At 50.1% G+C, this 23,947-nt stretch overlaps 1 protein-coding gene across 1 annotated transcript; it reads right to left on the bottom strand.

The window, feature by feature from the left end:
• Nucleotides 1-461: 461 nt before the first annotated feature.
• On the bottom strand, nt 462-23,947 carry MGAT3 (beta-1,4-mannosyl-glycoprotein 4-beta-N-acetylglucosaminyltransferase). Its single transcript, XM_027722701.2, has 2 exons — nt 23,690-23,947; nt 462-7,158 (listed from the first exon to the last, which is right to left on the bottom strand). Exon 2 carries the CDS (start codon nt 7,155-7,157, stop codon nt 5,649-5,651), a length of 1,509 nt encoding a protein of 502 aa, XP_027578502.1. The 5' UTR covers nt 7,158; nt 23,690-23,947; the 3' UTR covers nt 462-5,648.

Genomic DNA, 23,947 nt, shown 5'->3' with positions numbered 1-23,947 from the left:
GAACAGCCAAAACTATGTTAGACAGGTTTAAAAATAAACTAAAACAAAGAGGTCATGTGCCAGAGAGGTATTTCTGCAATGGGGAGGTTTAATTTGGGGCTTCAGGATTTCCAGTGCTTTACTTAGAAAAAGGGACGTATCCAAGGGAGCAAAGATGGTGTCAAAATACCATTTCATGAGCAGGTGACGTTGGTTCTCCCATCCACCAGCTCTTCTGAGAGCCACTTAGCAGCCATTGTTCCCCACTCTTGTGCCTTTACATGTTTATATTCACTTAACATGCAGAAGATTAGGTCTGACCTGGGCCCACAAAATCAGCAATCAGTCCCCAAACCAGCTGGGCTCCCTCTTAATCTCCCTTCTTGGGAACAGTGTTCCACTAAGATTGGGAGGCTCCCTCACTCCATTTTCCAACAGCCCCTCCACGAGGCAATCAGAAATAAAAGGTGTCACACACATCCTTTCATACTTTGTAAATTTTTTTATTTTTATTATTATCTCCTCCTTTTAAGCATCCCTTTAAGGGTGAAATGAAATCCAACCATTTACAGAGAAAATGATTTCAGAATGTACATTTGATTTATCCTTACAAAAAGTTCATTATTACTTGCTGTTTATAAATTACAGAGTGGAAAGGAGATTTGCAGATGCTCTTATTTTTTCTTTTCTTTTTGTTTTTTTGGCAAGTCCACACATTCTTTTTCCAAAGCAGGGTGTTCTGGAGCCACTCCAGGGGCAACACCACCAGTAGGTCCAGGTCGATCCCAGGCTCAGAAGTGCTGCTAGACCACCTCCAGGACGATACTGCATCATTATCCTCACAGGAAGGAAAAACCAGTGGTTTGAATTCTTAAGAGTCTCAGAGCATTTCAGATCCCTTCTTAATCCAATGTATATAGTCCCCAAAGCTTTAAAATTACAGTGTATTGCATTAGAAACGGCTCTTCTTTCTTGGTATTGGATCTGAGCCCCTCCTGTTACCCCCTTACTCTCCAGCTCCCCTTCTCTTCCTTCTCTTTCCATAACGTGAGTTTGTCCAATGTCTCAGATATCAGAAAGGAGGGGTTTGGGGAGGGTAGGGAGAACACAATAATGGAGGGATACAGGATCCATTTTCCCACTCATTTCCCTCCTTTCTCGCCAAGGTTAGAGACCAATGAAGCCAGGACTAGTCATCCCTTCCTCTTCACCACCAGTGTTCACTAATCGCACCAGGAGTGACCCTGGACACGTGTCTTCACAGTGCAGAGGCATAGCAGCCATGGAGATTGCTGGCAGGAGCTGGGAGACAGGGAGAGAGCCTGGGGGATATTGAAGAGGGGAAGAGACACTAACAGCCCACAAGGACACACCAAGGTGAGCGGAGGGGAATGAATACCCTCCCTCCATCACAACTCACATTACCTGGAGGACACAAAGTTTCCTTGTTTACCTGTCACAGAGACACAAAGAACAGGCTGGCCTGAGCAGCACAACAGCAAACACCTTAGCAGGATACAGGGATCAGAGAAAGCAACAGCAAGAGTAGGCTTGAGCGTGTCATCCTTCATACCAACCACACAGGCACAAAATCACCCTTTCTTTTCTGTCTGTCACTTGGGCATGGCATTACACACAAAGGGGCAAAGATGTCTAACCTGCCCTACTCCCCCTGCTTTAGCAAACTCAGCTGCTGCAGGTCCTTCCCTTCACTCAGGGCAGAGGAGGAAGATGGGTTCTCCGACTAAAGCCATGCATGGGCAAGCAATTCCTTTTTCAGGTGGGAAGCACTAAGACAGACAACAGAAGATAGGCAGGCAGAAAGAAATGCAAGGCTTGGGTGTGCCACTCACTACTTCACCTACTACCTGGCCTTCCTTTGCACCAATTTGAAGGTAGAAACATCTAGGGAAAGAAAAAGCACAAGGCTGAAGAGGGCTGCAGGAAAGGCTGGCGATGCATTCCCTCCTTCCACCAGAGAGTTTGCTCCCAGAGAGACAGCAGGTTTCACTGTTTATGGCTGCAACAACCCACAGACGTCAGGCTCTGGTTTTATCCAGCCCAGAGGCAGGACAGGGTTATTGGTCCTTCTCAAGCCTCAGTACCTGGTTCAGATAAGATGAAGGAGTCTCAATACTCAGAGTTCAGCACTGGGAAACAAAGATCTAACAGAAACCTGCCTCTTGCTTCACCTTTCTCCCGCCTCATACACCCACATGCTTTTGGGTTCCCTCTTGTGGTGGTTGTCTGGGGGGTGGCTGTCCCCTCCATGCACTGGTTGCAGAGGTCCTAGCACAGCAGTACAGGCAAGGCTGAACAGAGGGCAAGCCACTACCTTGGAAAATTACTGTGCAAAAGTCAGCTTGCTGGTGTCTGTTCCTCCAGGGACAAAAAGGAAGATTTTTAATGACAAGCATTCTAGCTCCCTAAGGATAATAAACACAGGGCTAGCCAGACAAATTAGACAGAAACATTGACTAGTTTGGCCTTATACCAAAAAAATGTTTAAACAATTCTTGAGAAAGAGAAACAAAAAAGAATGCATTTCATCTGTAAAGCCCCTTCCTTCCACCACAACAGAAGTCTGGTTTAAATTTAATTTCCTTAGAGTAAGGAAGTGAGTAAGTCCAGAAGGCAGACAGGGTCAGAGTCCTACAGAAGAACCTGAGCATTGCTATTCCAGTAGGACCTTCTCCTCCAGCCTAAGGGGGCAAAAGGGAAAGACAAATCAGAGGAAGAAGAGGAGAATGATGGAGCAAATAATGGAGAAGACAACAGGCTGTACTTCAGGAATAGGAGTTGCAGATACTGCAGCTGTAGACTTATCTGAAACTCCCAAGAGACAAGGGCCATACCTCAACACTGAAAACATGATTTGCAGTGCACTAAAAATCCCTGAGGACGGCCATGCATGAGAAGGGCTGGTATTAGACGAGAAGCTGCTCCCACTGTGGAAGATAATGAGGTGCAGTCCCAGCACACAGGCACTTCAGCCCCTGCTTCACAGGGCTCCAGTGATGCCAAAGCACCCATGCAAAGACTGACTTGTCTTTCTCTTCTGTCTCCAGCAAAGCCTGGCATTGGCCTTGTGTTACAATCACTAAGACAAGGCAATGCCAAAGGTCCAAGAGCAGATCTCAGGCTCCCTCCTATGAGTAAAAATGAGAAATAGCTTCTTCCTGCTATACTTTTCAGCTGCTGAATCCTATGAGCTAACACACCTGCTCTCCTCCTGCTGTCCCCAGGAAAAGCACATTCCCCTTGTGCTACAGCCTCAGTGGTACAGCTTTCATCTTGCTCAACACAGGCTCCTTCTTTCTCAGCTGGGTCCCCATTTCTCTACAATCTTTCTGCACCCAAGACCTCCACACAGTTGCTTGGCACCAGGACCCCGTGACTATGACAAGAGTCCCTCCTGCTGCATCAACAAGTCTGGACTTAGAAGAGCCACAACTTCATTGTGGGAGAAGAGCATTCTGCCTAGCAAAGCTTCTCACTCCACCCAGTTCCCAAGGGGGCTTTCTGCCTGAGGGGAAGACATAACAAAAGTGAGAACAGCGATTTAAAAAGACAAAAAAACCCCAATAACAAGAAAAGAGGTTCCTTCAGTTCTTATAAGCAGGCATTATGGCACACAAGACATGAAAGGAGCTAAGATGAACTGCATCTCAATATGATCAGAAAAAGACGTTCATCTTTACTCTGTTCCAGTCTCAGCCTTATTAGGCAACCAAGTTACTTTTGCTGCTGACATTTTTCCCTTCTCTAGAGAGGGATTAGGAGGGAAAAAGAGAGTCGTGGATAGGAATGAAGCACAAGGGTGGCACATGCTGGACAATACAAGAACACAGAGCCCTGGTGGAGTTAAGGGCAAAGGAAACCCCCCTGCTTTAGAACAGCTGGTCAAAAGGGCCACTTCTTTATGCCAACATTTTCCTCTTTCTCCTCCTCCATATGATCTCTGCTTGGAACATGAGTCAGTCTTTCCACTGCAAGGCTAAGAGAGCAAGTTCATCATGTTTTTCACCCTCTACCTGCTACGGCCCAGGGTCTGGACACCCTGTCAAGCCATCTGTTAAGGAAGGGTGGAGACATGAATCTGCCTCTTCAATGAACTGAATCAATCCAATAAAACAGGCCAGATCCTCACTACCCATCCCTGGCAAACTGAGCAGACACCAGCCCAGAGAGCTGCAACTAGCATCCTCCTAGATCCCCTCCCCTCTGCATGGTCCAGGCTGGAGATGTGGGCTGCACACACTCTCTGGATTGCATGGTAGTCCCAAAACAGTCTCTTGGCCCCATGAGAATCTGCCCATGGCCTGTTTCTTCATGAGCTCACTCACACCCTAAGAGCAGACAGATGGATCCTGTGCCTTGACCAGCTCTGTTTCCCCCACAACAAACTCAGAAGTTTGCCCTTCATCTTCTCCCTTTTACTACCCCACGGTATGAAGGAATAGCCAGCACATGTAAGCAGCAACTCTGCAGCAGGCACTGTCTGTGAGATTGCAGAGGCAGCCAGAGAGGTATGCAACAGTCCAACATGTACAGTACTGCTATGCAGAGCCAATGCTATCCCTGGTCCTCTTGTATGACTTCCTCAAGAAGTCATCCATGCCAAGACTGAGTTTGCAGCTTCTGGATCCCACTATTTCCTGAAAGCACACACAGCCAAGCCCAACTACGCCCCCTTCCCCCCCAGTACTGGTAACGAACGCCCACGTGCACATCAAACCCATGCATGTTAGCACTCATGCACATAGGAAACCATGCACTTGCAAACACACACTCTCACCATCTGGTTGAGCGCCCTGCAGCTTATCCCAGCCCCAACTGAAGCACATACTGCAGGGGAAAACACTTTGGCTTCTGTGGGACAAGCCAGTGCAGTGTCATGGGGGCAGGGGCAGAAAATTAGTGGAAAAAAGCAAACAACAAAAGCCGGCTTTCTCCTCTGCTTCCCATCTGCCTGCTCCGGGATTGGTAGAGCGCTGGGGCAACATACAGCCCAGATGCATTAAACCTGTAGAGGGGGATGCATTTTGGGGAGGACACCTTAGAAGCAAAGGATTTCCCTTCCCCAAAATACTCTCTGAATATAGAGGTATACAACAAAACAAACAAACAAAAAGCATTCTGAGATGTTTCTGCACATTCACTCATCCGAAAAATGCTAGTGACACACATCAGACATGGCCACTTGCATCAGTTTGCGTCTGCTGACTCACACGCTCACTGAATAGCCCAGGCTTGCATCTGTGCTTGCTCCAATCCATGAAGGATGAGGGTGGATGGGAACAGTTGCCCACTCTCCCCATGGTACCCTCCCAGCCTCTCCCGGAGGAAAATCTGCCAGCTGGCTGCAGAGATTCTCTCCAGGCAGCAGGAGAGGTTTGGAGGATGCAATAAAGTCTCTATGCTACCATCAGAGTAGGTCCCCAACATCTCTCCTCCTCCTGCCTACGTGACTGAGGAATTCAGGTTCCCAGGCATCACCCTGGGATGAAGGGAAAAAGAAGAAGGAGGGAGGGAGGGCAGAGACCCCAGAGAAATGGCACACGCTGCCCATAAACAAAGGAAACAAAAGAAAGAAAAGGAACAGACGAAAACACCTGACTCTTTCCCTTTTTGTTGTGAATTCCCACATGAGCCTGAGCCTCGTGGCCTCACCCAGCACCCTCTGCTTTTTGGTAGGGGTTCTCCAACAAGTAGCGGAACCGCTGGTAGTTCTTCAGCAGGTACTTGGGAGCGTACATCTGCTCCTTGGGGTCAGCAGGGGGATACTCCTGTGTAGTACCATCAAACCAGCCACCAGTCCGGATCAGCTCCCGGATATAATTGAGGTCTCGTTTATCCTCATAGTCACCCCAGCGGGGGAAGTCCCCATTCTGGGCTGACACCAGTTTGAAGTAGATCCCCTCAGGGGTGAAACACCAGGAGCAGTGCCAGCCAGCAAAGTGGAGGGGGCTGCCCAGCGACCACTGCACCAGGATATGTCCTGTGCTGTTCTCATACTGCCGAAAACCAGGCATGGTGTAGTACTCACGGCGTCGCAATCGTATCCCGTCAGTAGCATAGACAGCCTGGAGCATCCCCATGGTGCAGCCTGAGACCACCTCCAAGGTGCCTGGCTGCTTCCAGAAGAAGCCATAGAGTGACTTGCGCATGTGAAAGGCGAAGGGCTCTGTCCAGCCGTCATAGAGCTTGAGGAAGAGCACGCCATCACGGGCCGGGATCTCATCAGCATCATCAATGATGAAGACGTCATCCGGGCGCAGGTTGTGGAGGCGAGAGACGCCATCCCGGGTGAGAAAGGTACGTAGGTAGTCGTCAGCAATCCAGCCGTCCTGGCGGCCGCCGGGGGGAAAGTGGTCCAGAAAGACATAGAGCACCTTGTGGCGGATGTAGTCAAAGGAGCCGTTGAGGAGCATCTCGCGGAACTTGAGGGGCCGTGGCTCTCCATAGGCTGTGAAGTTTGACTCACACACCACGAAAGCATCCACCACGTCACCCAGCTCGTGGAAGCGGACGTCCAGCAGGTCAAACTCGTGGTTGACGTTGATAGCGTTGATGACCCGCCGGGGGATCTCCCGAGGCACGAGGCGGTCCTTGGTGGGCAGGTTGGAGTACTGGACCACAGTGGGGACGCCGCAGCTGGGGCCGTGCCAGCCCGGCAAGCACACACACTCCACCCACTTGCGCCGCTTGGCTCCGCTGGTGCTCAGTGGCTTGCGAACCGGCCGCCCCGAGGCCGCGCCATCCGCTCGCTCCTCCAGCCGACCTCCCACGGGTGGTTTCTCCAACACCTTGGTGCCTGGTTTAAAGCAAATGCCACCAGCTTTGGTACGGACAAAGTATTCTGTTGTGTCTTCTGGCAGCACGAACTCAACTTTGTGCAGCTCTTCGCTGGCTCTGCTGGGAGGCAGGGGCTGGAGCAAGGGGGAGTGAGAGTACAAGGGTGTGCGGAGGAACTCTGCACCCCCTGGCTCAGGGCTGACCTGAGGTGTGACAGGGGCATTGTTCCAGAAGAAGCTGGAGACGAGATTGGGACTAAGCGAAGCCAGCTCCCTGGGGAAGGTGACATAGGAAAGGGCCTTGAGGAAGTGCAAGAAGGAGATGAGGCAGAGACCAGCCATGCAGAGAGTCAGAAAGAGCTTATGGCGTCTCATCTTCATCCTGTGGAAGAGCCATGAAAAGGAAAGTCACATTCAATAGTTACTGAAGTGCAAAAAGTTTACCATCGTTAGAAAAACAGGCTGGGGATGGCAGAAAGCTGGTCCAAATTCAGCATGCATCTTCAGATACTTGAATCCAGGAACTACTCCCCCCACCCCCTGCCATCTTCAGTGGGTCTTTTCCCTCAGCTATATTACACCAAGCTGAACCTCTGCTAGATCAGTCACAGTCTCATAAATCCACTGAGACAAGAAAGGCACTGGCAATGGGGTAGAAAGACAGGAAATGCAGAGTAACAGGAATTCATGATCCAGTGAACTCACTGCACTTGGCAGATTTGTCCCCTATTCAATGACAGAAACAAAATGAACATAGACCTCCTCAGACTGTGCATCACCAGAGGGTTGGGGGAAAATAGAGAGGAGGAAGGGTGAGAGTGTGTGGGGGGGGCATGGTTGAAACATGACCAGTATAAGAGAGGCAGTTCTAAAGGACCGAGACCATTAAGTCAGACTGCCAGAGGCAGCCTACGCTCCCCAGATTTTCTCAGTGTTTGCTCAACACACGCCCTAAAAACCCACCCTTGTTCCTAGGAAATGCTACCCAAGTTCACATGGGGAATTGGAAAACAAAAATAAAAGTTTAAGATCCTCTCACATTAACTCTTCTACCGTCCTTCTCAAGCCCTCTATATCTCCAAATGTTGCCCTTTGCCTTTCATTTTCTGTGCACCAAATGCTGAGGTTTTTTTGCATCTGGATTCAAGGTGACTAAAATAAACACCTCACTGTCTTTGCTGGTACTACTGTACCATCATGAGGGATTTGTGTCAGGCCAGGAAGAAGCCAGCAGTGCAGAATCCTTCCCTCCAAATGCCACAAAATATTGCCTTCATCCTTCCTTACATTACCTCCCCACCTCCAGCCCAGGCAAGGAACGCAGAGCTGCTGTCAGGCAGAGAAGCGATTGAAGATACAATCCAGAAAAAGGACAAAAATAAAAAAAATAAGATTAAAAAAATCTAATCTCGCACAATGCTCCACCAAGGAAAAAGGAGAAAAGGTGCTCACCATATGCTGTTTAGGGAAAGGAAAGCTGGGGCAAAGCTAGGCATGGCAAGATCATCCAAGAGCCCTTTGCAATCCACAGGCTGTCCTTTGCTCACTGGAGCACGAAACCCTCCCTGCAGTGACAGGCAGAGGCAGAGATCCCCATGCACACAACATGTACCACTTTGCTCCCTCCACAACATGCTCCTCCCTATGGTGGCTCTCTGCCCCCAGCAGTTTCCCTTTCTAGGGCCAAAGTTCCTGAGAGGCACCACACCTATAAAGCTTCCACATGGCACATAATGGTGCCAGCAATGCCTTCCTAGGAGGTAGTCCCTGCTTCTGGGAGCCACGGGGGAGCTGCTCCACACCCCCAGCCCCACAGGCTGCTCCCCTGCCCAAGGGCTCCTCAAGGCTGGCACATGGGCAGGTTGTGGGAGCAGAAGGAAGAAGCACCCAGCCTGCTCCCATCGCTTCAGAGGGTATTAAATAAGACACAGAGCACGTTTACTGATTAACCTGAGGGGAATTTAATACTAACGTGAAAAGCCATAAAGCATTTAGACAAACAGGAACCACCCAAAGGAAGGCATCTGGCTCTCCACAGATGGCTCTGACAGAGACTTTGGTAGAGGGGTTGTCCACGCTTGTACCTCACAGCTCAGCAACAAGCATTTCTGGACACTTTGCAGTCGTGTTTTTAGTGAGAGCAACCATCCACTGACATTGTCCCCGGCACTCGGGTGGCAGGGCAAGGAGTCCCACCTCAAGTTCTGACAGAAGGACTGCAAGCCTGAAGCTGGTGGTAAAGTTACAGCACGGCCATGGGAGAGTTAAAAATGAAAAGAAAAATAAACAAGGAAAAAAGAGACAGCTTAATTCTATTGTTTAATGTTTAGTACTGGGTTTGATATACTTCAACACAGCACAGGTCAGTGGCAGGGCAGGGTGCTGGCTCTGTGCACCCCCAGGAGACCACCTTGTCAGACAGGTGGGTAGGGAGGAAATGGTGGCTCTCCTCAGGGGGCTGCACCAGGGCAGAGCCTCACCTGCACCCACCCAACACAGCTCCACAGCCTGACCTCACACACCTGGTCATGGCCCACCTGGTGGGAGGTCACACCTTTGTGGTGATCCAGCCATGAAGGGGCTGGATATTCTCCAGTCAAAAGCCATAAAGAATCATCTTGGGGCTTGCTGTCAAGCTTCATGGGAGAAAAATAAGGGGCTGCAGAAAACCCCAAGAGCATCTCATGTCCAGGATTTTTTTTTCCCCTGAAGTCTCTACTAATGTCTCACAGAAGCAGCAAGATCACTTGGAAGATAGAGGAGTATTCAGTGCCTTTCCCTTGCATGTCACCAGCTTTTGCTCTGTGTGTTGAAGTGTGGGGAAGAGAAGGGCACTAGAAGCCAAAAATACTAAATTAGCCGTGACTGGCTGTCAGGAGAAAGTGTCCGCCACCGGTAAATGAGTACAGCTTTCTCCAGTCAGGTGTCCTGTGCCTTCTCCAAGGCACTACTTCCAGACATCAGGTTGCTGAAACCTAGGCAAGATAAATGGCTGACCTGCTCCAATATGGTAATCCCAATGGCTGCCAGGTAATGCTGGTTTCGCTCCAGTTCCTACAGGACACACAAATGCAAGGCAGCCAGCTTCCTCTGGGCCAGCCCAGGACTGAGGGCAGGCGCTGAAGGAATTGCATAAGGCACATCATTTTCTCAGATGGCTGTAATGCTCTGCGTGCCACAGTAAACTCCCAGACAAAAAGCCATAACTCTTGACATTCAACAAACTGCTCCATTTTCTGAGATGTAGTGCACCGTGTCAACATAGCAGGACACACGGTTTTAGGAAGCAAAGCATTTTCCTCACTTGACATTTGCATACATCAGTATCTGTCAGGCTCAGCACACGGCTCTGCAGCTCTTCACCCAGTGGCACAATGAGCCCTGGGCACAGCTGTGCTGCCTCCCCCGCTATTGCCGCCTGTGCCTGGGAGAGCCAGGCTGGTGTGCACAGCCCCTGCAGTTCTGCCAAAGCAAGCTGACCCTGCAGTACCCTCTGCTGTTCCACTGCTGACATGTCCCAGGAGGCCATTTCTCCACTGCTCGAGTGGGAGCATGAACATATTTCCTATCCCCTCCTAAAAGGGGGGAAAGCAAAGAAGCAAGGTGTGTCCTCTTCAAAATCTCATCCCTGGGAACCACCTTCATTCTCACATGCCAGGGATTCCTCTGCCAGGGAGTGGAGAACACTCGCGCACCCTTACGTGAGTCAAGAAACTAAATAACATCGGTCACGTATCCCTTCCCATATCTTCTGATCAGCCCTGCAATGAAAGATGTGTCTGAGTGGTAGCTAGTCAGAGACAAAGGCCAGCAGAGAAACTGTTATTACCCCCCCTCACCAAAACATTTACATGTGGTGGAAATGAGAAAGGAGGTACCAGTCAGAGAGACATCTCAGTTTGTCATAAAGGAGCCCAGCTGCTCTAACACAAAGCAGCCATCAGTTACCAGGAACACAGAAAACAGCAAGACAATTTTGAGTGAGAAGAGGGAAAAAAAAGTCAACTTGATCTCCAGGAGAGTGATCAAGTTGCTGTCAGGTTAAAAACAGTAGTATAAGAAAAGCTTTAATGTTCAAGTAGAAGAAAAAGCCAGGAGTATGGACAGTCAGCTCTATTAAGACAAAGCTCTTTCTTTAAGAAACACAAACTGCTTCAGCAACACTCAGTCTTGGCAAGACAAGCTGAAAGCTTCTTTTTGTAAGGGATCCCTTTGATATTTTCGTGTTTAAAGTTCTGTGTCTACCATGTAGGTGAAGGGCTTTCAGAGAAGGAGGAAAGCTAGAGGTTGTACTCACATGAGTTATCCCCAGGCACCTGTTAGCATTTTACTTTGCCATTATATCAAGTGACCGGTTGATTTATACCATCCTGAAATCATATACTTATTTTTCAGGAAGCCAGAGAGAAAGATATGCACCGGTAAGTACTGGCAGCTCACCAGTCCTAATGCTCTCTTCTGGAGAACACTGGCAAGAGGCCACTAACAAGCTGCTGCCACACTCCATCTCATTAGGGCATGGAATGCAAGACTCCTTAGACTTCTCCACAGCTCCTGTGGAGAACAAAATCAGAGCAGAAGCTTCTGTTTTTCCCCAATACCAAAATGCTCATCTCCTCAGCCTAAAGTTATCCCATAACACCCATGCAGTAACATATTTGCCCATCACTCAGACACGTCAACACAAAGCTCTCAATTCACAAATGTGAATTGCTTTCACATGGCAGATTAAAATCCAGTATGACTTCCATCCTCCATAGCAAGGGCCCAGCTCTCTCCAGCTAGAGACAAATGGGATAGGCTCTGCATTTCTGAAGCACTATCTGCCATCCCCAGGGAACAGAAATCTCAACAGGCATCAGAGCCACAGTACTCTAAACGCTCTTAAAATATCAAGTTACTTTTGTTCTGCAAACACTCACTGAAGGAGAAACTATAAAACTTGTATTTGTCTATGACCAAAGCAAGCTCAGGGACAGCAGGACTGTGCTTTGCTTAATGGTAGGAAGAGAAGATTATCATACAAAGCTGGACAGCAGAAAAAGCGTAGAGGAGCAAGATGTACCAGAAGGTAGCTAGGGCTCAGCACTTCTCTCATGTGAAGGATGCCATGGTGTTTTCAGGGACAGCAAGCTATGAGGACGTTAGCAAGAAGTTCTGGCAGAGTCACAGCACAAGGTGGTTTGAATGTAAGCAGGTCCATATCGGCTTCCCTTCACGTTTCAAGGACGGGATACAACATTCTCCCGTGACCTTCACCAAGAGCTGCTGCCCACAGCACTAATGCAAAACACCAATACCTCGTGCTCTGTATTTCCTTTGCAGCTTTGAGACAACTGACCACAAAGTGCCACTGACTTGCTGACAGCCCAAACAGCTGGAGCAAGCCATCCAACACAGCCTGACCTTACTTAGCAACTAAGGCAGAGTGAGGCTCTGTAGTGAGCACCTTCCCTCCATTTCCACAAGGAGGCGAGCGGAGATACAAGGTGACCACTCAACAGGGTGCCACCACAATTCCCAGAGCTGCCATCCACACACCATTAGTAGGTCTCATCAAGCCAGGAAGAAAACTCGATTGAAGAAGAAAAAAAAAAAAGACAGCTAAAGGGTGCATCTACACAAGACTAAGGTGAGGTTGGCCAGGGAAGGCTGATAACACAGTGCAAACAAAGGCATTGCCTTCCCCTTCCCAGGGAAGGCAGACTCATTATGTAAAAGTCAACCACAAGACCTTGCTAGGTCTCAACAGACCAGCAACATCTATGGTCAAAAAACAAACAAATCAGATGTCTCTTCTACACATTCTTCTAGGAAACCCAAGTGCTCCACACCAGCTGCTACCATCTGCTGCGTACAGAAACTAAGACGGATGCAACACAAAGCCTCCAGTCTGTGGCTGCTCACCTCTTCAACTCTAGAAGCACAGTACCTTTGGACTCCACACTTTCCACGGGCTTTCATTGTTTCAACTGTTCTCTCAAGTGTCTTGTCCTGATATTTAGTTATTTGGTTATTTTAGATGCCACATCTCCAGTCTCAGCAAGGCAGCTGCACGCTGTGGGACAAAGCAGCTCTTAACCCTCTCCACAGAACACACAGCACCTGGAGATAAAGTGGTCTTTACTGACAAGACTTTGGCTCAAGACTGATCTTCCAGAAATCAGCAGAATAGACCAGCATCCGAACACCTTCAGAGTCCATTATAAAACCCTCCACTCGAACAGACTGTTCTTACCGTAGCTACCATAAAACTAATAGCAGCATAATTATATAATTCTCCAACCCCCAGTTTAAAAGAAGATCTTCTCATAGAAGACTAGAAAACACTAGTGAAATCCAGTAATGGCCTACGAGACACCAATTTAATTTTATCCAAGAAGTACTTGGACATCACAAGGGTGCAGTACTGCATACTAAGGAAAACTAAGCTGGATTTCCAACTCCACTGGAATCTGTCAAATATTCTTCTCAGTATCCTTCAGCTGTTCTGGGCTCCCTTGTAGCTAATCCCCCCTCTCCAGCTAAATCCAGTCTCACCATAGGAATTTTCATGGCTTCAGAGATGCCTCTGCACACTCTAATCCTTCATATACTCTCAGAAGCCAGTTTTCATTTCTTAGCACCACTAGTCTAAGTGCTCTTCCTGCTAAAGGAGAAGCAGCACCTCTCTCCTTCACTTACGCTTGATATCCTGGAAGGACTCTTCCTCAACCCTGCTTACTGCCTCCTCAAAACATCTGGTTCCACAAAGTCTGCTGTGATGGCCCTGGAGATTGCATCACCACTTGGCTCCACGGTTGGGTCTCTCAGGACATCAGAGGGTGAGCTGAGGCTTTGCTGATTGCACTCAGCAGTGCACACACGCACCAAGGATGTGAGGCCCCTCTCCCAGCCAAACGCAGTATTGCTTCTGCTCCCTGCTTCCAGAGCACAGCGGTCACAGCAGCGCAAAACCAAGTTGGCTAGATTTTTTTGCTTATTAATTGTGGTATCTTACGAGGGAGGAATACTCCATCATGAAGAAAAGGAAAGAAAAAAGGGACAGAACTGCACACAAAAGCAACTTATGTCCTCAGACAGGCCATGGGGTAATCCAAGAAGTATGTGAGACCTCCCAGCTAGTCTTTGTGCCTTGCAGAGATGGACAGGACAAAAACAGGTTGTCTCAGGATAAAAGAAAATCATGCTTTCAGACACCACAAGCGAGGCATGCGGCAACACAGGATGTTTTTTCAGAGGTTCTCTCCCCTCACTCACCACCTTCACAGCTCACCCATCCCTCAGTTGTCAGTTATATGAATTCAAGTCGTCAATCATATGGAAGTCTGCTTTTACAGCCAAATCAGCAGCAGATCTAACTGGGTTAAAAATAAACTTCAAGAAAACGCCTAGGCATGGGAAGAAGCAGCTGACCAGCATAAACTTTCTAAATTATTTCACCAGTTTGCTTCTCATAAAAACCGTGGTATCAAGTAGATACATCCTCAGACAGTCAAAATTACAGAACTTTAGACACTGTTCATCTAACTAGATCTCCAACAAGGCCCCCATTCAAACACCATGAGCTCACTAATTCCTCCCAGCAGCATCAGGGAAGGAGCACATCTCAAGGAGGGAACTGGAGAAGAACCAGCAGCAGGTAACTGCTTTCAATGCAGATCCTGGCAGGCACTCCATGCATGCCAAGCAAGTGGAGTACAAGTCACAAATCCTGAGAATAGCTCCAAGGTGAACAGTCCAGATTATGCTCAGAGCTGAGGGTTCATGGATGAAGACCGTGTGGCAGACAGGCCAGGGAATGTCACATAAACCCTGTGCAAAAGAAAGCAGGAGAGTCCCTGGGGACTGTGTAACAGCCCAAGCAACAGGGAGATGCGAGTTGAACAGACCAGAGGAAGGTGAGGCAGGTGCCCTGTGGGCCCAGAGCACGGCAGCTGAAGGAGGAAGAAGGCAAGAAGCACATGATGCCACGGTGATGGGTAAAGTGCACAGACCCACGCAGGCAGAAACCACGTTGCCTTCAGCTATTTTTGAAGTGGGTGGCAGTTGTTTGTGCATCCCCAGGATAAAAGCTCTCCAAGACAGATCAAAACCTTAGAAGACAATAAATAAAGAGAGGCCATGGAATAGCAGCAAGATCCTAGTGGCCATGGAGAAGAGCCGGCCCTCCATCCCCACCCTCTTTCCTCCCCCATCCATCACCAACTACTTGGGGTTTGGCAGTGTGCTCACTTTCCCACAGTAGCTGAGCTGATTACTGTTTGGAAGAGCATTCTCAGCCTCTTCCTTCCCCTCCTCCCCTTCTTTCAGGCCACAGGGGTCCCACTTGGCAGCCCCCGAATCCCCCTCTTCTCTGAATGTCTGGTGACCAGCCAATCCCATGCAAAGAGCATTAACCCCTCTTCACCAGGAACAGCCAGAGAAACCTGACGCCATGCTGAGAGGCTTCTCCAGGGTGTCTCTCTCTCCTTCTCTCCTCCCCTTCCCCAACCCCCCCCCCTCAATTCTCTCGCCTTTTTCCCCCCTTTCCTTTCATTTCTCAAAAACTAACTCCAGCCCAGGGAGTGTCACATCTTCCCGAGAATGTTACACAAGCCCATGGGAATTTTTCTTGGACCATGAACAGACCCTTATTTATTTGTCTCTTCTGCCTTTGTTCTTCATTTCCTCTTTCAAGACTTAGGCAAGACCTCAACACAGTGCTGCCTGGATCCCCCGCTGCCACTTCATTTTGTTATTATTTTGGTAAAGAAAGTGCTGATAGGCAGAGAGCTCTTCAATATCTTGCCCTGGGGCAGGAGTAAGTCAGCCCAGACTCCCACCTCTGGGGTGGACAAAGGGCATGAGCTCAGGGGCTCTGCAGAGCACCTCAGGCTCTGGCTTGCAGAGGCAGCCCCCTGCTTATGCTATCCTTCTGACTGCAGCATCACAGCCCCTCGGATTAAATCCACACAAATCAATTCTGCAGTAACAGCTCTATGCCGGTAACAGGCATATGGTACCACGGAAAGGGGCAGTTTCCCAGAATGAAATCAAAAGCCTCCTAATGCACTTAACTCAGGGTCACATAAATCTCTCTTCTGCCTCCCACAGACGACTGGATCTTGTTTACAGACAGTGCAGCAGGCCTGGGTCTCAACAATATGTTTACTACTTCTGCACAAACATTCCCTTTCATTAAGCAAAGCAGTACCTCGATCTCCAGATTAAATCAAGCGGAAAGGACTGGGAGCAGGTCTAAGGGAAAAGAAGGAGAAAGCTAGTCTTCATCAGTGAAATCACACGGCATCCCGGATATTACATAGATTTGGGGACCATTTGTCTTCACATTCTTCCCTTAGATTGCCTTATTTCTTGAGAAGGATGAGGAGAAATTTTGCATTTAGCCAATTGCCAATGTCCCTGACAAGAGGTAAAACATTCGATGAAAGAATGGGCTTTGTTTCATGCTGCAGAATCTGAGAATCAGGACAGGGCAGCTTGTCCAGGGAACAACTAGTGTTTGCCTGGCCAGCTCTTCCCCAAATGCAGAAGCCACAAACACACTGTGCAGTTAAAAACAGGGAAGCTGAGTATTTCTGCTCAACTGTACAGCAGACAGAGCAGTTTACTGCCACAATCACTTGATTACAGGCCAAGTTTCTTTCCTTCTCCACCCTCAGCCCTTTTCCTCCCCTTTCAGGTCTTCAGTAACACAAACATTTATATTGAACTGTGTTTCTGAGAAGTCAGCTGCCACAGACAGGTCAAAAAGGAAGGAAAGGAGAAAGACAAAACTGATGTGTAAGCACACCATGAAAATCAGTAATGAACAAGAACGATGTGCAGTGCGGGTAGGGGAGCTGTGGTCATGTTGAAATCAACAGGACAAGCAGGGCAAGAGTGGGACAGCCCATCTGAATGGTACAGCAACCTGCCAGAGTGAGGCAGAGGGACAAAGAGCATTAAGCTCATACATAGCTGGGGTGGGTGGTCAGCCTACCCAGCTCATCTTCATGATGCTCTGCTGCTGCAAGAGCCTTAACAAACTGCCCCAGTCTCCCTCTGTCCTCAATCGGTTTCTCTTCAGGGTTTAATCACTGAGAAGTGATGGGAATTGCAGCTGCACAGTTTGCTGCTCAACCACCTGATCTATCAAATGCTCAGGTCCTGATGATCTCTTGTAAAGTTCAACGGACCATGGCATACCAAATCTAAAAAACACTTTGGCAAGACAAGATGGGCCTTCAAAAGAAAAAAAATGCTTTCAAGCATCTGAATATTTCAGAGAACAGTCCCAAAGATCCCTGCCCCAGATCCACAGAACAGCACAGTAATTGAGTGAGGGACTAAATCCAAGCACAAGATTCATTGTCTCCAGCTCAACAGTCTTGCTGGAAAGACAAGGCTCTGAACTCAGGAACATCTCGCACAGTCCCAAGCCATGAAGATGCTCAGCAGTATCACACACCTGAGTGATGCAGAAACCAGAACGGGATTTTCAGGGCAGTTCAGCTGCACAGAGGCACATGCAAAGAAACATGGCAGAAAGGAAACCCACAGCACTTCCTCATCGCTAAGTGATAGACTCTGGATGCCTGACGAACTCCCTTTCCCTCCCCCCCAGGCGCTCACGGGAAGCGAGAAGACTCTGTTCCAGAGCACAACTGCACTATAAATAATTCAAGAGACTGCTAAATTATGCAAAAGCAATCCCATCGTCCCCCTGGCCAAGCTGAATGCAGGTGTGGTCAACCCTTTCCTCCAAAAGTTGCTGCTAGATGGGGATTCTGAGGCCACAGAGGCTCTGTGCCAATATCTGAGAGCACAATGGCCACTTGCTCACAGCCAGGCCCGCACGGAACAACAGCACGACAGGAGGTATTTGGGGACACAGGGCTGACGGGAAAACAGCAATTCCTTTAATCCACTTCTTCTCCAGAGGCCTCACACGGCCCTAGGAGAAAATGCAGAAAATTATGTCCCTTTCAAGCAAGGCTGCTCGGTTGGTCTTGCCTCCACCAATTGGGTTAGCTGGCCAGCACTCGCAGAGCAAGGTGGGGAGGACAGGACTGCTGGGGCAGTCCTGGAGGCAGTAAGGAAGGAACAGTTTTGCTAGCACAATGTATGGGGAAGGCTGAGCTGAAAACAGAGAGAATCACAGTCTGTTTTTCTGCCCCACTCCTCTGCTTTCGGGAGATATTGCCTCCCTGAACATCAGGGCTACCGAGGTTTGCCTTGGAAATGGAGTCATTAAGCAACAGCGGGCAGCTCACGCCGATCACTCCAGGGCACCGCTCTCCTTGTTTGCCCTGCCCTTTGCTCTGCCTCAGAGCCAGCCCTCACACTACAAGCTCCACAAAAACGCGACTTCCTCACACAGCAAGCACAATCCACTCTCAGCCCTTACACAGGCTTTCTTCCAAAACCCTACCTTTCCCGGCTGCTGCAGCCTCCAAGATCTGACCGTGCCCAACATGCTCAGTCTGTACAGGCCTCCATCCTCCTCTTTTCCCCTGCTATCCAGCTAGAGGCATTTGTGCCAGAGGAAAGAGGAACTAAAAGCACTACTGTAGCCCTCTCTTCAGCTTCAGCACAACCAGCTTAAAATCTCAGGGCTCTAGCTTACCTTCCCCTTCTTTCTTAAAGGGCTCAGCATCTAGGAGAGAGACTCCCTTTCACGTCTCTTTGCCATGCTGTCTCTCTCCTTTCCGCTCAGTTCCAGTATCTGCATGCCAAAACAGGGGATCCTAACACAGATAAAGTCAGCACAGCAGATACCTGTGCTTAGATCACAGGTTTCACAGTTGCAAAGCCGCTATGCAGCAGGTCTGATTTGCATTAGTCTTTCAGGTATGCTTGAAACCTGCTTGCTGCAGCTTTGGCTATCATGCAAGACACATGCAGCAACAACCTAAGATAAAAATTACCCCAAAGCTTAAAGAGATCATGGACTTTGATTCTGCTCACTAGCCCTAGCCCAAACTGTATGGATTTACACACAGAGGGGAAAATGATGCTCCCTCCAAGGGATAGACAGCAGGGAACTGGGATTATAGATTAGGCAGCAGATCAAGGAGGAGGTGATATCTATGGAGAAAAGGGCTGCAGGATCCAAGCAGTGACTTGAAAGTTATCAGTAACCCCTAGCTCAGCACACACACCTAGCTGTTCTCCAGGGTTCCCAAGACAGGCAACAGCAAAGCAAGTTGGGGAAGCATTGCACCCCAGTTGCTGCTCTCCTGACAAGCCCTTGCGTTTATCACTGGGCAAGGCACAGCCTTGCTCCATGCCTCAGTTTCCCTGTATGGGAAGTATGAGAAACTTTTCCACTCCAAGGGCTTGCCTAATTAAAAGCAGCTTAATGGGTTGCTTCGAGGTTCTTGGAGAAAAACCCTGTCATAAAACATGAGACACCGATGATCCCCAGAAAGAGGAAATGCCCCCACTGCCTTTCTTCCTCTGGTCAGCCACATTCACCTCTCTTCACCTCTCCTGCTGCTTACAGCTTGTGCATTATGGGCTGAAAAAGACTGCTGGCAGAGCTCTGTTTGGTCATATCCCACAGCCATGGCCAACCTTTTGAAAAAGCCTGTTTAGACATAGACCTGGGCACTCCCCTGGCTGGGGAAACAGGGAACCTTAACTGAGCTCATCCAGCTGCCTATTCAGCCAGGGGGGGAAGTGTTATCTCAGTGTGAGAGACCAAGGACCCCACAGCAAGCAGCTCATGTAACTTTTGGTCTCCTAAAGCAGGGAATAAACACTTCCTAAGTCACAGCTCTAGAACAAGCCCTTGCTGTTTGTAAGGCAGTTCCCTTCATGCTGCTTCTTCCCTCAGCCTGCCTGATGAAAGCTCAAAGTGCAGTGCCGCACTCACTTTCACCTATCCCCTCTACCAGGCAAGTTTCTGAGCACAAAAATACACCCACCCTGCTACAGGTGTTCAGAGGTTTGAAGAGCAGGAGGTACCTGTTGTGCTTCAGGAAGAGCTTGGGGGAAGTAAAGGGTCTGCACTGCAAGGAATGCAAAGAAGTCAGAAAAAGAAGGTAAAGAAATCATGTTTCTGCCTTTCCTTCAGAGTTCATTTCACACAAATGCAGGCATGGAGTGCTCTTCTGCATCCTACACCACTGCTCCAGCAAATGGCATCTCTCTTGGCATCCCCCAGGAGAAGGGGGAACTCACTAGCAGGGCAACTCTGCCCTGGCCCCTGGGACAAGCAGCTGGTCCTGGCATCTCACAGCACTGCTACAGTGGCACAGCCCCAACCTGCACAGCCCTGACCTTGCAATCCACTCCTCTGACTACCAAAGCACCCCAAACCTGACCCAGAGCTGCCCACAATTCTGGGCTTGGTCTCTCCATGCAGCTCTGTCACAGTTCCTCAAGGCCAGCCTGCATCACTGACCCAACAGCACAGTCCACACGTGCACTGCAGATATATCACTGCCTTTCCAAGAACATCCAAGGTGGGGAACAGCAGGCATTCCTCAGACACCCCTCCACGTCCCCTTGCATTGCACTGTTCCACGCACCCACCTTCCCCAAACTTCAGATTCCACTGTAATGCTTCATTGTAGTGTCCTGATGACGTGATGGCATTTTGTGCCAAGTACAATGCAGCCTGACCTTTTGTGCAGAACTGATGGGTGACAGTAGGGAAAAACAGGTGGGGACAACTACCCACACTCTTCTGCTTCTATAGTCAGGGCTGATAACATGAACCAGCCCCTTGAGGCACCTTTCACTGACCTAAAGACATGAAGACATCTCTTGTGCCAGTCAGTACACCCTCTGCCTTCCTCTCTGCCAGAGATACTGTCAGCTGTACCAGTGTTCATTAGCACCACCTCCTCCAGCTACATCCCACTGATTGGGTCACAGATTCCAACAATGTACAAAGGGGCTCATTTTAGAGCAACTAACCCCACCTAAAACCTAATCAGCCTTTAGGAATGAATGTTGGACCAGCTTGCCCTATCATTCAGTTATCAAATTCCCCCATTTCCTTCCTCCACTTTTATGATCTGATGCAGGGGCCGTGTGTGCGCGTGTGAATTTACGATAGCAGATGTACCTTAAAGATGCTACTCTCAAGCTCAGGCACACCAAGCTGAAAACTCAGCTATAAACCCTGCCATGAGACTGAGTTTCTCTCTCCTTGATGACAGGTCAAAACAAGGGAGGGACAGAGAAAGAAACTCGTCTGTCCTAAGGTGCCCTTCACACACTGAGCGTGCACAACATCTACGTGCACTGTCCTGAACAACTGCCATGTCCATGATTGCTTATATGCTCCACACTTACTGCAGGCATAAACTCTGCAAGAGTGAAGGTGTTCCATGGTAAGTGCACCCAGCAAACAGCCACCCACGTTTGTCACACAACCATCCCTTAAAAACATGCAATAAGCGTGTTACACCAAGCTGGCAGGCCACAGTGTCACACTGCACTTAACCAGCTGCACGTGGGAGGAGAAGGAGAAAGGTAAACATAAGGCATATACACGAGCACACAAACCCCATAGGTATGCTCCTCAGGCAAGTACACCGAGCGTATCTGTGCCTGCCATGCAGCCGGCAGAGGTTAAACAGGCTCTGTGATCACAGCACAGTCCCAGCAACCCTCCACACCAGCTATCCCCATCTCATGTTGGGCACAAGTACTCCAGATAAGTTTACAGTTGTGAGCATCCACCAAAGCCAACATCCATGCAAATACACACACTATTTTCCACCCCTCCTTGCTAAGGCAACCTCTGTGTGCCACACAGGCAACTCTCTCTTTTCTCAACCTTACCTGCGCTTGCAGGGAGGGAGGGAGGCAGGTGGCAGCTCAGCCCCTGAACCCAGTTTGGAAACAGTCCCTCACTTTCCGGGCCCATGTAATGGAGATGAGCCTCAGCAGCATGTACAGCCAAAGGCATGCTAACCAAAAGACAGCGGCTGGGCCACCAAATTAGAAACTGGGCAAGAAAACACACCTGCAGCTAGCCAGAACCCCTCCCCTCTCCTAAGGATATAATTTCCATATCCAGGGCATTAATAAACAAGCTACACAGGTATAGCAGACTCCTCACAGGGAGGGAATGTTATACCTTGCAGTGGATTTTTTACCACTTCTGCAAAATTACCTGAGGGCACAGAGGAGCTATAAATCTTCAAGGGACTTTTATGACATGCAGTAGAAGAGAGTCACAGCTTCATTTCTTTTCCACAGTATGCAACAGTTTTCATTCAATGCTTGTTTTATAATGGTACAGGGAGGCTAGAGGCTCCCCAGGAACAGCTCAAAGGACTGCTCTTCTCCCGCTCCAGCTTGGAAGACACATTCCTAGCACTACCACTGAGGCTGAATCACAAGCACAGGTGCTACAGCTGTTTAGGGGGGCTTTGGAAACTGAAAGTTAGCTGCAAGGTGGGAACACCCATAGTTTTCCCTCCCCTCTGAGATGGCTCTCCGCTCTCTGAGTGTCCCGCTTAATTTCAGCTCTTCCCTTGAGGAGCTGACAGCAACCAGGCTGCAGCTACAGGAACTTGCAAGTGCTTCCAAAATCACAGGCTCCAGCTGGACTCAACACCACTTCTGCATGTAGGATCCACGGGGCACAAGAGACACCCTTTGGGGAAGGGATGCGAAAAGTTCCTGCTGATTTGTACCTTGCTACCGTGAGAGATACATAAGCAGTAGGCAGGAATTTGAAATTCAGTTTGCAGAGAGGCTGGGGGTTCCTGGTGACTCAAGTCATATTTGTTAGCAGTGGTGCCACCAAGTGTTTTCACGGGCTTGAACTTCCCACTCAAGGGGAGGGATTTGGAGTTAACTGGAGGGCCATTCTATGGGAAGGGAGGTGCTCAGCACCCACGCTGTGTGCAGGAGACAGGGCAGGCTAGCTCCTGACTCAAGCTCTGCCCTAGGGTGGAAGGGAAAGGTGCAAGACCACAGCTTCAGTTCTGGGAAACAGGCACGGTTCCCGCACGACCCAGGCACGGCTCACAGAAACGCAGTCTGTGGAAATCCCCACAGGAAAACCATGGGCTGAGGCACTCCATCCCGCACCACACTCTCTCCCTTGCTGAGCTGTCTGAGGAAGTCTAGAGCTGCAGCAGATGCTGTGTTCCCCATCAACCTTGTCACACTCACCCAAGGTGCAAAACTCTCGCAAGGACTGAGCTACACCAGCTTGTGTCACTCCAGCAGGACATACAGCTATTTCCAGCCCACAGACAACACGAGAGCCCTGCACCAGCGTGAAGAACTTGGGTGCCCACAACCCTTTGCAGCCAGCCCCCAATGGGGGGACTATAGCCATCTGACATGGAGACAGAGCAGGGCAGAGGGGAAGTATGGTGATGATGATACACATATATTTGTATGGATGTTTTCCCTCCCACGCACGCACTCCTGTTACTCCTTCTCGCTTGCTGCAGGCTTGGCACGCATCCCCAGCCCGTGCCCTCCTCGCAAGTCGAGCCCGGGCAGCAGATGGGCCTTCGCTGCAGTGCCCCAGCCGGAGGGATGGTGCCTCCACCCTCGGCGAGCCCTCCGCGGCGGGCAGGGGGCTGGCAGCATCACCTCCCTCCTCCCCACAGACGATGCTCCCTAGCAGGGGATGCCGGGATTATAGGGGGGGCGTGGGGAGGGGGAAAGAGAAATAAAAAAATAGCACTAATATAAATAAATAAGGAGCGGGAAGGTGGGGGCTCGGCGGGGGAAGCCTCTCCAGCAGCGCTCGCAAGGGATGACGCCGCACCCCCGGGCCGAGGCGCAACTTGCAGGTGGTGGCAGCAGCGGCGGGGGGGTGGGGGGGGACCGGACCGATGGGGGTCTCGCCGCCGCTGCCCTGAGCGCCCTCCGCCGCGGGGCGGGGGGTGTGCGCTGCCCCCGCCGCCGCCCCCTGCGCCGCCGCCCCCCGCTCGCTCACTCACCCCCGGCCGGCGCAGTGTCGGTGCCCGCCGGGCCCCCGGCGGGGCGAGGCTGCCGCTCGCCCCCGGCCCACCCGCCGCCCCCCGGCATGGCTCGGCGCCGGCCGCGGCGAGGCGAGGCGAGAGGCGAGCCCGGAGCCCGCAGCCCCCCGCCGCCTTCCTCCGCCTTCTCCTTCTCCGCCGCGGAGCGGCCCGGCACCTCCTCCCGGCCGCGGGAAAGGATGCGCTGCGCTGCAGAGCCGCGGCGAGCGGAGCCCCGCC

This window comes from Pipra filicauda, unplaced genomic scaffold (assembly GCF_003945595.2).
Source record: "Pipra filicauda isolate LSUMZ 115617 unplaced genomic scaffold, ASM394559v2 scaffold95_size2449627_pilon, whole genome shotgun sequence".
NCBI lineage: Eukaryota > Metazoa > Chordata > Aves > Passeriformes > Pipridae > Pipra > Pipra filicauda.
Note: the sequence above shows the minus strand (reverse complement) of the source record. Positions and strands in the feature narration are given on the sequence as shown.